Here is a 16,476-nt window from a genome sequence, read left to right as displayed (position 1 = left end):
TGCGAGAGAGGGACAGTACGTCACGACGCGCGCGACGAACGAGAGAGGGACGCTCTAATACTCGCGTCATGAAGTGCGCGCCGAAAGAGAGATAGAGGGCCGTTCTGGCCTCCACGTCACGACCCGCGCGCCGGAAGAGAGCGCCGCTCTAGCCCGCGCGCGTCGTTGGTGCGGCCTCTCCGGCTCCGAAGCGGGGAAGCGGCGCCTGGGAGCTCGCCGAGGCCTCTGCCGCCACCACCGGGGAGAGTGTCGCCTGCGGGTCTCCCGCCCCCCCCCCCGAGCGCCTCGCCATGTCCGCCAGCGCCGTCTACGTGCTGGACCTCAAAGGGAAGGTGAGCCTCCCTGGGCAGGAGCAGTCTACCCGCCTCCGCCTGACAGGAATAAGCGGGGGGGGGAGGGGCCGGGGAGGGGGTCCCTTGAGTGGGGGGGGGTCCAGTGGGCCTTCCCCCCCCCCAAGGGATGAGCAGAGGGAAAGGGAATGGGGCCTCCCTAGCCAAAAGCTGCCCAGCTGGCCAGGTCTCGGAAGGCAGCCCTGTCACGTCTGAAATAATAATAATAATAATAATAATAATAATAATAATAATAATAATAATAATAATTTATTATTTGTACCCCGCCCATCTGGCTGGGTTTCCCCAGCCACTCTGGGCGGCTTCCAACAAAGATGAAAAATACACTAAAATGTCACACATTAAAAACTTCCCTGAACAGGGCTGCCTTCAGATGTCTTCTGAATGTCAGGTAGTTGTTTATTTCCTTGACATCTGATGGGAGGGTGTTCCACAGGGAGGGCGCCACCACCAAGAAGGCCCTCTGCCTGGTTTGCTGTAACCTCACTTCTCGCAAGGAGGGAACCACCAGAAGGCCCTCGGGAGATGGACCCCGGTGTCCGGGCAGAACGATGGGGGTGGAGGCGCTCCTTCAAAGCCACCCAGATGACAGGTGGGCGGGTTGAAATAATAAAATTAGGATGATACGGGCTCGGAAGCTGCCCCAGGGTGGCTGGGGTAGAAATAATAAAAAAATAATATCGGTATTATAATATCGGTGGTGGCTCTCGCCCTGCGGAACACCCTCCCACCAGATGTCAAAGAGAAAAACAGCTACCTGACTTTTAGAAGACATCTGAAGGCAGGCCTGTTCAGGGAAGCTTTTAATGTTTCATAGATTATTGTATTTTAGGTTCTGTTGGAAGCTGCCCCGTGTGGCTGGGGAAACCCAGCCATATGGGCAGGAAATAAATAAATATAAATAACAAATAAATAATAATAACAATAATAATAATTAGAGACCAGGGAGTTAGCTGGATGGGGTACCAGTGCTAGTATGGCTACTAATACTAATTATTATGGTATTTTTATTATTGATGACTAGAGAGTCATCCGGCTGGGGTACAAATACTAATACTAATTATTATTATTATTATTATTATTATTATTATTATTAGAGACCAGGGAGTTAGCTGGGTGGGGAGCAGATCCCCACCTCTCCTCCCAGAGGAAGGCCCTGCCTGTCACTGGGCAGGGGCTGCCTTTTTTTGCCAAAGGAGCGCCGCAGCTTGCAGATTTCTGGCCCCGGCTCCTTCCGAAAGCAGGAAGCCAGTGGTTTCCTTCTGGGCCCCGGACGTGGTGGTGGTGCTTCTGCAGGGGACGGTTCCTGGGTGTGACCGAACAGTGGCAACGTCATGGTTTAGACTTCCGTTTAAGTTGCTAAAGATTCTCTCTTTTTCTCTCTCTCTGCCCCAAACCACCCCACACGCTCCTGCCGATTCCAGGTCCTCATCTGCAGAAATTACCGCGGAGATGTGGACATGTCAGAAGTCGAGCATTTCATGCCAATCCTCATGGAGAAGGAAGAGGAAGGGACTCTGTCTCCCATCCTGGCCCACGGAGGCGTCCGATTTATGTGGATCAAACACAACAACTTATATCGTATCCTTTGCCAAAGCAAAACGGCCTTTTCTGTGGCAGCCCCCACCTTCCCGAAACCACCTTTTTATAAGAATTCCAAGGTCCCAAATATAAAATACCGTATTTTTCCATGTATAACACCCACCCTACTTGTAGTAACTATTTGTAGTAACTTGTAGTTACTTGTATATTTTGTGAGATGTGTTGTACGATATATACACCATTTTGAAGTGGCTTGTTTGTATGTTTTGAATGACTTCATAACCGATTATATATTCACGAACAGTTATTAGCCAGCATGTTGCATTTTTATTTTTATAGTTTGTTACCTTTTACAACACAGGGGCTTGTGTTCATTTAAACCTAGCCAGTGCCAGGAAAAGGTCTGCTGTGCTTCATCCCTGGTAGATTTCACGTGGTTAAATTTAGCATTATTATCCGCCTTGTGGCGTTTGGTCAACAGGGAGGCAAGTTTGCAAAGCGAAGCGAATAAAATGTAAAAGAAATACAGAGAACTAGCAACTTGAAAACCTGCAAATGTGTTTGTTGATGCCCCCCCTTTTAAGCGACAAACTCCTCAACACAGCCCCCCTCCCAGTGGTTGCCACCTCTAAGAAGAACGCCTGCGTCTCTCTGGTGTTTTCCTTCCTCTACAAGGTCGTTCAGGTAACTGTGGCAATTACTGTGTTCCTGCAGAGTACTGAGTCAGAGATGTTGAGGCCCTGAGGGTTTTCCCCCATGTGGATTTTGTCATGCCCTTGGGCGAAGGAGCCTAATACAGTGGTCCCTTGATTCTCAAACGCCTTGGGACTCAAAAAACTTGGAACCCAAACACTGCAAACCCGGAAGTAGTTGTTCCAGTTGGGAAACTTCTTTCGGAAGCCAAACATGCTCCATTTTGAGTGCCACACTTCCGTTTTGAGTGTTACGTTGAGGTCTGCCTGTTTTTGCTATTTATTTTGCATTTTTGCCGCTCCTTTTGTTTTGTTTTTGTGATTGTGTGGAACCCAGTTCAGCTACTGATTGATTGATTGTCCGACCGCAGTACGTCGCTTATTGCTTTCATTTTATGGATCAGTGGTCTCGTTAGATATTAGAATCCATGTTAAACGGCTGTTTTAGGGGTTGTTTTTAAAAGTCTGGAACGGATTGATCCGTTTTGCATGACTTTTTATGGGAAAGCACGCCTTGGTTTTGGAACGCTTTGCTTTTGGAACGGACTTCCGGAACGGATGAAGTTTGAGAACCAAAGTACCACTGTACAGGATTGAATCAACAGTGATGGAGGAATCTGGGGATGGTTGACGAATGCATTCCCCGCCTTTCCAGCATTAGCAGTTTCAAAGGTTGTGAACAACCTTTTTTTTATTTGAGGAGACCTCTACCTGCCACTTTAACCTTTGGTCCTGGGTGACCTCATTCTCTTTCCTGACCGTTTCAGGTGTTTTCCGAGTATTTCAAAGAGCTGGAGGAAGAGAGCATCCGAGACAACTTTGTGATCATTTACGAACTTTTAGATGAGCTGATGGATTTCGGATACCCACAGACCACGGACAGCAAGATTTTACAAGAGTAAGTGTCTGGTTTGAATCTCCGAGAGAAGCAGCCGGAGACTCAAAATTGGCTGCTGAAATCTTGGCAGGAGAGGAGAGAGTTGCTACCGACGGGTGGGGGGCCTTTTCTGCGGTGGCTCCCCGCTTGCAAATGTCTGAGCTCAGGAGCTGCTGCTGTGTAGACTGAGTCTAAAGACACAAGTTGGGGTTTGAAGGGAGAAGAGATCGGTGGTGTGTCCCTCCGTCTGCCCTGGTTGGACTAGGCTTAAACCTCTTTGTTATTTTCCGGCCAGCTGGGGAATCATTTTAAACATGTCTCTGGGGCGGAAAGGTGCAGAGCGTTGCGTTTTGACTTCCTGCCTGTGTTTTCGGAAAGGTACATCACCCAAGAAGGTCACAAGCTGGAGACGGGAGCGCCGCGCCCCCCGGCCACCGTTACCAACGCCGTGTCTTGGCGTTCGGAAGGGATCAAGTACCGGAAAAACGAGGTCTTCCTGGACGTCATTGAATCGGTGAACCTCCTGGTGAGTACGCTTTTCCGCTTACCAGCTTTCGGAGGAAGGTCCCTTAGGCTTGTAGGCCGTGGACCCATTGCGCTGGGGGTGGCGTTACAAGAGGGCCCTCCCCGGGAGACGTGCACACCCCCCACGGCCTGCACAAGGATGACCAGAGAAGGAGAACCCACTGCCATCAGCTCCATCGCCAAATCTCCCTTCCTTCTAAGAAACAGCGTTGGAAATTAGGCAGCTTCGCGATCGTCTGCTTGACGACCAAGAGAAGATGCCTGCGATCTGGACTGTTTTTGCATGCTTAACGCCCCACCCTGTAGAATTCTGTCCGCTATATTTTATCTGCGCAGTGGGGAGCAATTTTGGGAAGCTTTTCCTGCACAGCCGGAGCTTGCATGTTTGATAATGTCAACCGCAAGGTGGTTGAAGGACGAGGAAACCCTCTGATCCAGTGGCCTGGAAGCTGTCCACTTGACCTCCGCGTCTTGGGGTGGGGAGGAGGTTGGAGAACTTCCTCGCGTCTCTTCTTGCCTCCGCACACTCATTTGATCTGTCTATACCCCTCGGCTGTTGCCTGAGCCGTCGCCATCGGCTGGCAGGCCTCAAAAAGGGGCCTCTTGCAGCTGGTCGGTGCCTTGTCGGTCCTCGTCCAGTGACCCCCCCTCCCTCCCGCCGCAGGTGAGTGCCAACGGGAACGTTCTGCGCAGCGAGATCGTGGGCTCCATCAAAATGAGGGTCTTCCTCTCTGGGATGCCAGAGCTCCGCCTGGGCTTAAACGACAAAGTCCTCTTCGACAACACTGGCCGTGAGTATGTCTGCGGCGGCTCCCAAAACGTTTCGGGTCCTTTCCTTGCCTCTTTGAGGAACTCGCCCTTCGCGGGGAGAGGGGTGGGTCACGATCGGCGCATCTTTTCAACTACACTGGTGCCTTAGTTCTTAAACGCTGAAAACCCGGAAGTAAGTGTTCTGGTTTCCGAACTTTTTTGGAAGCCAAACGTCCGCTGCGGCTGTCGGCTATTGTTTCTGGGGCGCCTGCACCAGTCAGTAGCCGCGCCTTGGTTTTCCGAACATTTCGGAAGTCAAACGGACTTCCGGAACAGATTAAGTTAGGTGTTTTTGTTTTTGCTCTTTATTTTGCGTTTTTGTTTTTCAGGCTTTTTCGGTTCATTTGTTTTTGGGACTGTGTGGAACCCAATTCAGTTACCGATTGATTGGTTGTGTGACTGCGGAAATGGATAAAAGCCCCCCACCCAAACAATGAATGTCATCAGTGCGGGGAAGAAAAAACAACAATTTTAATTACTTTCATCTACAATACTGTCTTCTTTATTTTATAGTACAGTACATTGCTTATCGCTTTCATTTTATGGATCAGTGGTCTCGATAGATAGTAAAATTCACGTTAAATGGCTGCTTTAGGGGTTGTTTTTAAAAGTCTGGAACAGATTGATCCGTTTTGCGTGACTTTCTATGGGAAAGCGGTGCTCCTTGGTTTTGGAACGCTTTGGTTTTGGAACGGATTTCCGGAACGGATTAAGTTTGAGAACCAAGGGGGGTGTTTGTGTGTGTGTGAGTAGGAAAACAGATTCTCCCTCAGGGCCACTTGCCTCTCCGCAGCCTCCCTCCTTATTCCCAAATCATCGCCAGTTCTCCTTCCTGGACAGTTAAGGCACTTTTCATTTTAATCCTCTTCTTCTTCTTCTCCTCCTCCTCCCACCAGGAGGCAAAAGCAAATCTGTGGAACTGGAGGATGTGAAATTCCACCAGTGCGTCCGCCTCTCTCGCTTCGAAAACGACAGGACTATTTCGTTCATCCCACCCGATGGGGAGTTTGAGCTCATGTCTTATCGCCTGAACACTCACGTGAGTCTGCGTTGGTCCGAGGGCAGGAGCAAATCCCTTCCTTATGCCTTCCCATCTCCCGAGGGCCTCATAGCGGTTCCCTCCCTGCGAGAAGCGAGGTTACAGGGAACCAGGCAGAGGGCCTTCTCGGTGGTGGCCCCCTCCCATCAGATGTCAAGTAGATAAACAGCTACCTGACTTTTAGAAGACATCTGAAGGCAGCCCTGTTTAGGGAAGTTTTTAATGTCTGATGTTTTATTGTGCTTTTAATATTCTGTTGGGAACCGCCCAGAGTGGCTGGGGAAACCCAGCCACACGGGCAACGTATAAATAATAATAAATTCTTATTGTTGTTATTATGCTAGACCTTCCATGCAAAGTCCTCTCCCAAATTATTGGCCTGGTTGCCAGCCCCGAGAGTGACCCCTCTTCTCCGCAGCCGCTGTGTCCGGGTGCTTTCCTTCTTTCCACTCACGGTATCTATCCTGACACCCCTTTTCTCTCTTCGCCCGCAGGTGAAACCCCTGATCTGGATCGAGTCGGTCATAGAAAAGCATTCCCACAGCCGCATAGAGTATATGATCAAGGTGAGTGGGACCTTCCCTCTGTTTCTTTTGGGGTGACTGGAAGTCACAACGGAAGCTATGTTGTAAGAATTTAATTCACCCTTTGTAAATTGTATTACTCGTTGGGGGTTTTTTTGGTTGACAGTAATTTTTCTTTTCGAAACTAATAAAGAAATATGGGGGGGCGGGGAGGACGGACAAAAAACGAGACTCCCGTTTCTTAGGCCAAGAGCCAGTTCAAGCGCAGGTCGACAGCCAACAATGTGGAGATCCACATCCCTGTCCCGAACGACGCGGATTCGCCAAAGTTCAAAACCACCGTTGGGAGCGTGAAGTGGGTGCCCGAGAGCAGCGCCATCGTCTGGTCGGTCAAGTCTTTCCCGGTAAGCCTGTCTGGGTTTTTGGGGTGTAGGGCTGGATTTTTGTTTGATGCGGCCCTCAGCTCCTGAAGGTAATGGGGCCCTTTCTATGTCCAGCTGTCCTTTGTCAACAACAAATTTCCACTGTTTTTGGTGTAGAATATATGCTCTATGGTCATTTATGGACCCAATAGGTATCTTAAGCCATTTGCACATTTTGCCCTGCAACTAGTCCATGCAGAATGTAGGCACCCTCTATATAGAAAGGAGCAAACCAGGGATATTTTAGGGAGCAGGCTAGCAAATGGGCCCATGACTCACATCAAAGGAGCCGACACAACACAAAACACTGTTGTTAGATGTAGGTTTTATTTTATTTGTTTTTCATCTTATATTTTGGAAATAGACATCCAATCTCTTTTTCCTTTAATTTTTTGGGGGGCCCTCAAGAGAGTGGGGCCCTAAGCTAGAGCTTGTTTAGCTTAGACGTAAATCCGACACTGTTGGGGTGTCTGGAAAGAGGGGAACCCCTGACCCCAGAGAGAGGAGATTGAGTCGGTTTGGGGATCTGACTGTGGCCACTTTTGGAACAGCGTCCCCACCCCTCGCTTGGCCCCCATTTAGCACCTCTGAATGTTGTGAGACTTTTGTGGGTGAGCTGAGAGTTTGTTTGGACCCTGGGTGAGAACGCGGAGGCCGAGATGGAGGGCATGTCAGAAGGCAGATGAACCGATACTAATTTTTATATATACTGTATATACAGTGGTGCCTCGGAAGTCAAACGAAATCCGTTCCGAAAGTCTTCCCAGTCTAGCCTGGCTCTCCCCATACTCTGAGGGGGCTTATAAATGGTTCCAGCAGAATTCAGGAAGGGGAGCTATGACCCCTGACTTTCTGCCTTTCCCCACAGGGAGGGAAGGAGTACTTGATGCGAGCTCACTTTGGGCTCCCCAGCGTGGAAGCAGAGGACAAAGAAGGGAAGCCACCCATCAGCGTTAAGTTCGAAATCCCGTATTTCACCACTTCCGGCATCCAGGTGATAAGCCCTTCGCTGTCGGGGGACGGGACGGTGGGGGGCTAGGGTTGTCTGCTGCGAAGACGGGGGGCCGGGCTAAAGAAGGCATCACGCCAATCCCGCAGTTTCTTCCTTTGGCCGTCATACTCACTAATTCTACAAAGTTCTGTTAATTTATGCAACCATCAGTAGGAACGTTTTTATCTGGCGTATAATGAAGGCGCCAGGTGGACTTCCCTGGGGAGAGCATCCCATAAACGGGGAGCCACTGCAGAGAAGGCCCCGCTCTCGTGTTGCCACCCTCCGCGCCTCTCGAGGAGGCACACGAAGGAGGGCCTCGGAAGATGATCTTGGGGTCTGGGTAGGTTCATATGGAGAGCGGAAGTGACTCGGTCTGTTTTTCTCCCTCCCCGCGCAGGTACGCTACTTGAAGATAATTGAGAAGAGCGGCTACCAGGCCCTGCCTTGGGTCCGCTACATCACTCAGAACGGAGGTAGGTGGAGAGGCGCGTGTTCTTCCCCCTCCTTGCACCTGGGAAAGGGGTAATGGTCTGGGGCGGGGCTTGCCTTGTGTGAACGGCAGCGGGGAAGAGGAGGATCTGGGCTTGCGAAGCAGCAGGAGTAGGGGCTCAACTTTGGAGAAATAAATCTTTGGGTCCAGGCAGCGCTCCCTTGGCGTAGGCTCTGCTATCACCCTGACCTGGCCAAAGAAATTGCAGAGTAGCAGCGGTCCTGCTTCCGTGTGAGGAAAAGGGATAAATCAAGTCCAGAGACAGTCCGTCCTTATCTCTAGTAGCTTTATTTACAGAGCAATAAAGTTCCATCAGACACCATCAGAAACTTCAGCCATTCTCCGTGCTTTCCAAAAGCACTCTCACAGCAGCCTAAGTTGAGCTGCTTCTCTGTCCGTTGCAGAGACAGATCTGAAGAGCGTCAGAACAACATCCTGTGACGCACTTCTCTGCATGGAGCTCCTCCCAGCTCCTCCCAGTTCCAGATACAGGACACCAGTGAGTTTTAACCCTGTTAGTTCCAAACTCCACACCCCCTCTTGTCCTGCATCTGGAGACAACAGTCAACAATGCTTTCCCCATACACAGACCCTCACAGAACTCCTCGTGCTTCTGGAAGGTTAATGGTTTTGTGAAACCATCAGCGAGGTTCTTTGTTGAGGGACAGTATTTCAGAGCAACTAGCCCCTCATGAACGCTCTGACATACATTCCGGAAACGTATGTCCAAATGTTTGGTCCTCGCCTTGAATTGCCCCGTCTCAGCCAATTTGAGGCAAGGTTGATTGTCTTCATGCACCACAACAGGTAGACAATTCTCTCCACAGATTTCCTTGACCAAACACACATAGAACTCCAGCTCTCTGCAAGCATCTGATAGCGCACTGAACTCGGCTTCAGTAGATGAAAGCGCTATGAGACTTTGCTTCCAGGACCTCCACCCAACTACTGAGTCCCCAAACTTCACCACTAGGCCTGACACTGACTTGCGGTCTTCAGAGTTAGCCCAATCCGAGTCTACAAAGCAAGTCAGCTTTACTTCTCCTTGAGCTGGCAGCCTAAGACAAAAGTCTTTGGTTTCCTGCAAATACCTCAGAACTCTCTTGATGCCATTCCAGGCTTGCACACTAGGACTTGAAGCTTCTCTACTGAGCAGATTGACAGCAAACGCAATGTCTGGTCTGCTCCACTGAGACAAGTACAACAAACTCCCTAGGGCTGACTGAAACACTTCAGTATTTTCGAACACAGCGCGTTCTGCTTGCTGGCTGTCCTTCACAAAACTAGTCTCCATAGGACTTCTCACTCCTGCACAATCACTCATCCTGAACTTCTCAAGCAACTGTTCAATCTTACCTTTCTGGCGAAGCAAAAAGCTACCATCCTCAGTCTTCGCTATTTGAACACCTAAGTAGGATTTGACATCCCCAAGCTGCTTCAGCTTGAACCGCTTTCCAAGCTCCCTAGCAAACTTCTTCACCTGCTCACTAGTCTGTGACATCATTAAGATATCATCAACAAAAACAAGAATCACTTCCTGTGTCTCTCCTGACCCCTTCAGGTACAGGCAACTGTCTGCAACAGACCTCTTAAAACCTAGCTCTTCTAAGGCTTCATGTAGGCACATATTCCAATTCCTGGCAGATTGGCGTAATCCATAGATGGATTTGTGCAATCGCCACACGACTCCTTGCTCACTGACTTCAAACCCTGGAGGAGGAAGCATGTACAACTCCTCCTGGAGATCTGAATTCAGGTAGGCAACATCTACATCAAAATGGTTCACCTTCCAACCTCTTTGTGCTGCTATCGCTAAAAGCATTCTCAAAGTCTCCGCTCTTGAGGTCGGCGAATAGACCTCTGTGAAGTGGACACCCTTTTTCTGTGTGAACCCACGTGCCACTAATCTCGCTTTGTACTGTGGTTCTCCCGTTTCTGTGGGTTTCAAGCGGTAAATCCACCTGCAACTAACAGCTCGCTGGTTAGCCGGTAGCTGTGTGAGTGAGAACACACCAAGAGACTTCATTGAGTTCATCTCCTTCTGCATCGCCTCACGCCATTTGCCAGCTTCTTCCTGAGGCAACTTCTGAACATCCTCAAAAGATTCAGGCTCACACCTAGCCACACCAACCCAAACACTAGTGGCTTCATACCTTTCAGGAGGCTTACCTTTGGTTGACCTAGCTGACCTCCTCAGCGTGAATTCTGGACCTGCGCCTGATTCACCTGGATCAGCTCTACCATCTCCTGTGTCAGAAACCTCCCCCTCTGACCTGCTGTGCCGTTTCGGGTGTACAGCTGGTTCTGCTGGTGAGGATGGCTCACTCCTCGGCTCAGACTTGACAGAAACCTGTGGAGGGGTCTTGGGACTCCCTTTTGGAGAGGTTTGGGGCCTCTGCCTTGGAGATCCCTGCTCTGGACTCTGTGCCTCAGCAACAGGTTCAGCCTCGTCCTCCTCCTCCTCATCACCTGAGTCCAACAGAACATCTGGGTTCCCGTGAAGACGTTTCCACCCACTCTGCTCGCAAAACTCAGCACTGCCGCTAATAAGCAGCTTAGACTGGTTGCCAGTAGGGTATGCGAAACGCCACGCTTTTGAACCCGGCTCATAGCCTACAAAGATCATCTTCCTAGACCTTGGCTCACCCTTTCTGCGCATGGCCTTTGGAACCAAAACATAAGCCTGCGAACCGAAAATGTGGAAAAAATCCACCTTCGGTTTCTTCCCATGAAGCAGAAAGTACGGTGTGTCTCCTACACTTGAATTGAACACCCTGTTCTGCACAAAGCATGCTGTCTTATAACTTTCAGCCCAAAAGCGCTGTGGCAAACCCGAGTCTGCCAACATAGCATTCGCTGATTCCTGTAAAGTGCGAAACTTCCTCTCCGCCACCCCGTTCTGTTGCGGAGAATAGGGGGCAGTCAAACGATGACTGATACCTTTCTGCCTGAAAAACGATTGCAGCGCAGAACCTGTGAATTCCCCCCCGCGATCAGATTGAAAGGAAATCACCCTGGTAGAGAAACGCAGCTCTACCGCTGTGATCCAATCTCTGATCAGTGCAGCTGCTTCTGATTTGCATCTAAGCGTAAAAAGCCAGGTGTGTTTCGAAAAATCATCAATCAGAATCAGAACCCATTTAGACCCAGCTAAAGAAGGTGTTGGCATGGGCCCTGACAAATCTGCATGGACCAGTTCAAAGGGTTTGCTGGTCCTTCTCTCTGACCTGGGGTATGTGCATGTTGTGACCTTTGATTGCTTACAGGCTTGACAATCTAGGAATTTGTCACATGCCTTGAACCTACACCCAATTGTGTTCTCTGCGGCTTTCCGCACATACGACCACGCTGCGTGCCCAAATTTCCTGTGCCACAGATGAATACAATCATTGTGTGGTGGGACATTTGCACACTGCACTTGGGCATCATCAATGGACTCTCCACTAGCCACATTTTCCACCAGCCACATTTTCCCACCAGCCCCATTTTCAATGGGCAGCTCCACCAGAAAGAGCCTGTCTTTCCTCTCAACACTGTAGATCTTCTTCCCATCCCTGTAAAAAGAGCACAAATTATTTGAGAACAGAACATCAATTCCAATAGCCAATAATGCTGACACACTCAAAAGAGAATGGGCAAGTTCAGGGACAAAATAAGCGGGCACTTCACAACCTAGAAAGGAGCAAAACAAAGATCCAGATTCAGTCAGAGGTCTTTTTGACCCATCTGCTAAAATAACAGAGCGTGCAGTTTTAACTGTCTTGCAGTTCCTCAGGAGATTTCTGGAATTCACGAGGCAATGTGACGCTCCACTGTCGACAACAAAAGAAAAACTGTTGCTTTGGCTGTTTTCCAAAGATGCCATGGCGTTGGTTGCACCCCCACTGTCAGTGTCCTTCCTGGTTGCCATGGCCACAGCCTCCCCCCGACTAGGGCTTGCGCTGCTTCCCAGGGATACCAACGCAGCTGTGGGGTGATAAGGCGCCTTGTCTTCCTCCTGGCCTGCTGCTTTCTCACGTCTGGCTCTGGGAACCTGCTTTGTTGACATTCCACGCCAGCTGGTGTCCTTGGCAGCCTGGGCTTCTAGCGGATGCTTCCCAGCGCTGTTGGACGTCGCCTCAAAGCACAAACAACTCTTGGAGACTTTGGCTTTCGCAGAGCTCTTGGATCGGCGTGCACCCCCACTCTTGGGTGCTCTGCTGCCTAAGGAACAGCCTGCCACTGCCTTCCTCTTCTCAGCTCTCAGCCACTCTCCAGCACACAGTCCATCACACAGATGTGGTGAAGCATGGACACAGCTTCCCAAAACAGCTCCAGCCCCCTCTAGACATAGGGCATTCTCTGGGCAACTCTCAGCCCCCTCTGGTGTGGCTCCCACTAAGGCTTGACATGCCATCTTCAGTGCCTGCCACGCGACCCAGGGCTTCCTCCCTTGGAGCTTTGGCAACAGCCAAGTATCAACGCTGGCCCTTAAAATGGCTAGCACCCTTTGCTCTCTCTCCAGAGCAGCCACGTCTGCTTCAGAAGCTTTTGCAGACCTCTCACTGGACTGGGCAAAGACTGGATCGGCCTGGGTGCAGTCCCACAGCTTCCTTTCTGCCAGCCAGCGGTGCATGCTCTTACTCCAGGCCTCCCAATTGGCCCCATGCAGCCTTTCGCTGGGGTAGCTCTCATGGCCTTGCTGTGCCTGAGCAGCCATCTCCTCCCCCCAGGGCTTCAAGCGTACTCACAAGTTGCCAGCAAGCAAGCTGGTCCTCCGAAGCAGCCGTCTCTCTTGGCTCTTGGCTCCGACCACCAGCATTCCTCACTGCCCTTCCTGGCAGGAGATCACAGCAACTCAAAGCTGGCAGTCTTCCTCCCTTCTCACACTTATCAGGAGACGCGGATCATCCATAACCTTTGGAGAAATAAATCTTTGGGTCCAGGCAGCGCTCCCTTGGCGTAGGCTCTGCTATCACCCTGACCTGGCCAAAGAAATTGCAGAGTAGCAGCGGTCCTGCTTCCGTGTGAGGAAAAGGGATAAATCAAGTCCAGAGACAGTCCGTCCTTATCTCTAGTAGCTTTATTTACAGAGCAATAAAGTTCCATCAGACACCATCAGAAACTTCAGCCATTCTCCGTGCTTTCCAAAAGCACTCTCACAGCAGCCTAAGTTGAGCTGCTTCTCTGTCCGTTGCAGAGACAGATCTGAAGAGCGTCAGAACAACATCCTGTGACGCACTTCTCTGCATGGAGCTCCTCCCAGCTCCTCCCAGTTCCAGATACAGGACACCAGTGAGTTTTAACCCTGTTAGTTCCAAACTCCACACAATAATGTAATAATAATTTATTATTTCTACCCTGCCCATCTGGCTGGGTTTCAGTTTTGCCATTTTGACGTAGCCCAACAGTTTAATTTGCCATTCTTCCAATGGCAGGGACCAGTTTTCCAAATTTTTAAACAAATTAACAACAAACCAGGGACGCGGGTGGCGCTATGGGTTAAACCACAGAGCCTAGGACTTGCCGATCAGAAGGTCAGCGGTTCGAATCCCCGCAATGACGGGGTGAGCTCCCGTTGCTTGGTCCCTGCTCCTGCCAACCTAGCAGTTCAAAAGCACATCAAGTGCAAGTAGATAAATAGGTACCGCTCCGGCGGGAAGGTAAACGGCGTTTCCGTGCGCTGCTCTGGTTCGCCAGAAGCGGCCTAGTCATGCTGGCCACACGACCAGCTCCCTCGGCCAAGAAAGTGAGATGAGCGCCGCAACCCCAGAGTTGGCCACGACTGGACCTGATGGTCAGGGGTCCCTTTACCTTTTAACAACACCAATTCGGATTCAGCATCAGTTTAAAAATGGACTTTTCGCCTTCCCTTCCTCCCTCCTTCGCTGCTCTCAGTAAAACACTTCCTCCTAGTTTCTAAACGTCTCCCGTCCGTTCCTGTTCCTCTGCCCTAGATTACCAACTCCGGACGCAGTGAGGGCCGCCTGAACAGCCACGACCGAGGAAACAGCGCATCTTCCAGTTCAGAAACGCGTTTGGTGCTCAGAAGGTGGATCTCGGGGGGTGGGGAAGGTTTGGCCGGCTGGAAGCGGGACCCAGCCCGAGTCCCAAATCTGGCAGCCTTCGGCACCGACCTTGTGAATGTGTGTGTGTTTATCTTGTTCAGTGTTAATCACGTTAGGAGTTAGCTGTTGCCCTGAGAGAGAGCCGACCTCAGGAAAAACCTGGCCAGTCTTATTTCTGCGCTTCAGAAACCTGAGCACCGTTTGCGGTCTGCTTTCCGGAGCCGCTTCCGAGTATTAGCCAAGCCCTTCTTGCCAGAGAAACCCTTGCTTGACCTCTGTGGACCCCCTCAAAGCCCCCACACTTATTAGTGCAGGCCTGTTTTCGGAACGGAGACTCCGGACGACGCATCCCTTGCAGAAAACCTGCTCTCTCTCTCTCCTTCCCATGAGGGCAGGGGATTCAGAGCGGGTGGACTGAGCAAATTTACACCGATTCTGGAGCCGAGGGGGAAGAACCGATTTCTGCAGTTTTCACAAGCAGCAGCCGAACTGGCAAATCCATGCCTGGACCACACCGGGCTGCTCCTTAGTGGTAGAAAAGTCCCTGCATCTGGAAAATTAGCCTCATTTTCGGGTGGGGGGAAGCTTCCTCTCTATGTTTTGCCATGACGTCTGACGCTGCTTTTGAAAAGGCAGCAATCGGGTCTCCCAGCAGAAGGAAACAGGCGCACAGTGTTCTTGCGAGTGTCCGGCTTCTAACAGTGTGTGTCGAAAATTGGATGGATGTCGATGTTTTCCTTCCTCTTCCTGCCTCCTCCTCAAGCTCCACCTGCTCCTGAGCAATTTGCCTTTACTCAGTGACCAGTCGGGCTTTGCTGTTTAGGAAGCACATCTTTTTTTCTCCATGTCATTCTCCCTTTCTTTTCTTCCGCCTCCTTCCCTTCCCTGGAGCTCTGGCTCGAAAACGTCTGCAGTGCCGGTAATCCAGTGTTTGAGTCTGCCTTTCCCAACAGTAAACAAAGCCAAGTTTGGGATCTCCTCGCCTTCCTTCAGGCAGCTTTAGAGGCCCTGCCGGAGCCACAGGGAAAAATCCATTGTGGCTCTTGCCGCGGAAACGGGGACACCCCCGTGGTTGCGTGTAAAGGTTTTCTTCGACAGACTGGCTCGGGGTGACGTTTGGGGCTGGGATAGCGCTACCTGCTGAAGCCAGGTTGAAGACACGGGACCACCGCCACCCCCTCCTCGCCCCCAGCTGTCGGAACCACCACCAAGCAAGCAAACCACCGTTCCTGCCGAAGAGGCCATTGTTCACTTGTTGCTGAAAAGTCTGTTTCAAATAAATTGAGCTTCTGTTGATCAGTATTTGGGCTGGAAACACTGTCTGGCTTCTGCCTCTTTGTGGGGTTGGTGTGGGAAGGGTCAGGGAGCCTGGGCTATGAGGGAGGGGAGCATTTCTCTGCAAGACTCTGAAGCAGAGGGCAGCTGGCATGGACCCCTAACAGGAGGGGATTCCTTCCTCAGCTGCAACACCTATGGGGCACTCCCATTAGCAACCCAGGGGTTCAGTGGCGACCCGGAGCTGAAATCCCCATTGGCTGCAGTCGCTGGAAGCACAGCCCAAAGGAGCGAAGGAGAAACGGCAGTGGGAGAGTAAACCACTTGAGCTGTGTTTAAGAAAAAAATAAATAGTAATCGTAACAGGGGAGATGCTCAAAATTAGAACAGCAAGCTCTGGGCCCAGGGCAGAACCCTGCAGCACCCCACTTGTCCACATCTGGCTGTGGCAGCAAGAGCGCCGCCACAGGCCTTCCAGAGTGGGGTCCCACAGAGTTGTCGTCTCTGGTCCCACCTAGCCAGGCGTCCCCCCCCCATTACTTGTTTATGTTGTGCCTTCCTGCAGACCCCACCTGCCTCTAGGCTGGGAGTTTGGCCTCTCAACACACATCTCGAGGGCCGACACACAGAGGAAGAGGGAACGAGCTTGTTTTCTCCTGCCCCGGGAGGGTAGGACTCGAACTCGTGGCTTCACGTAGCCAGAAAGGAGGTGCCGACTCGACGTCGTCGGGAAGAACTTTGCGACGGTCAGAGCTGTTTGACTGCGATGGAAAGCGATGGACTCTCCATCCTTTGAGGTTTTCAAGCAGAGGTTGGGTCAGCGGTGCTTTAGCTGAGATTCCTGCACTGCAAGAGGGTTGTTGTATCTTAATCTTTTATCCCCCCCCCC

The 16,476-nt window shown here is 51.0% G+C and overlaps 1 protein-coding gene across 1 annotated transcript; it reads left to right on the top strand.

Annotated features, from left to right (window-relative positions):
• Nucleotides 1-181: 181 nt before the first annotated feature.
• LOC308577577 (AP-1 complex subunit mu-1) lies at nucleotides 182-15,627 on the top strand. The gene is made up of 12 exons (XM_081177901.1): nucleotides 182-332; nucleotides 1,775-1,931; nucleotides 2,509-2,576; nucleotides 3,352-3,482; nucleotides 3,840-3,987; nucleotides 4,651-4,777; nucleotides 5,693-5,835; nucleotides 6,330-6,401; nucleotides 6,605-6,763; nucleotides 7,650-7,775; nucleotides 8,173-8,248; nucleotides 14,202-15,627. Exons 1-12 carry the CDS (start codon nucleotides 291-293, stop codon nucleotides 14,222-14,224), a joined length of 1,272 nt encoding a protein of 423 aa, XP_081034027.1. The 5' UTR covers nucleotides 182-290; the 3' UTR covers nucleotides 14,225-15,627.
• Nucleotides 15,628-16,476: the final 849 nt, after the last annotated feature.

This window comes from Podarcis bocagei, assembly GCF_964188305.1.
Source record: "Podarcis bocagei genome assembly, chromosome: 18".
Lineage (NCBI taxonomy): Eukaryota > Metazoa > Chordata > Lepidosauria > Squamata > Lacertidae > Podarcis > Podarcis bocagei.
The sequence above is the reverse complement of the archived record's forward strand: the minus strand, read 5'-3'. Positions and strand labels throughout refer to the sequence as shown.

Coding starts and splice junctions, on each gene's coding strand:
- LOC308577577 (XM_081177901.1), top strand. CDS start 291: ATGTCCGCCAGCGCCGTCTACGTGCTGGACCTCAAAGGGAAG. Junction 333..1,774: donor TGCTGGACCTCAAAGGGAAG/GTGAGCCTCCCT, acceptor TGCCGATTCCAG/GTCCTCATCTGCAGAAATTA. Junction 2,577..3,351: donor TCCTCTACAAGGTCGTTCAG/GTAACTGTGGCA, acceptor TGACCGTTTCAG/GTGTTTTCCGAGTATTTCAA.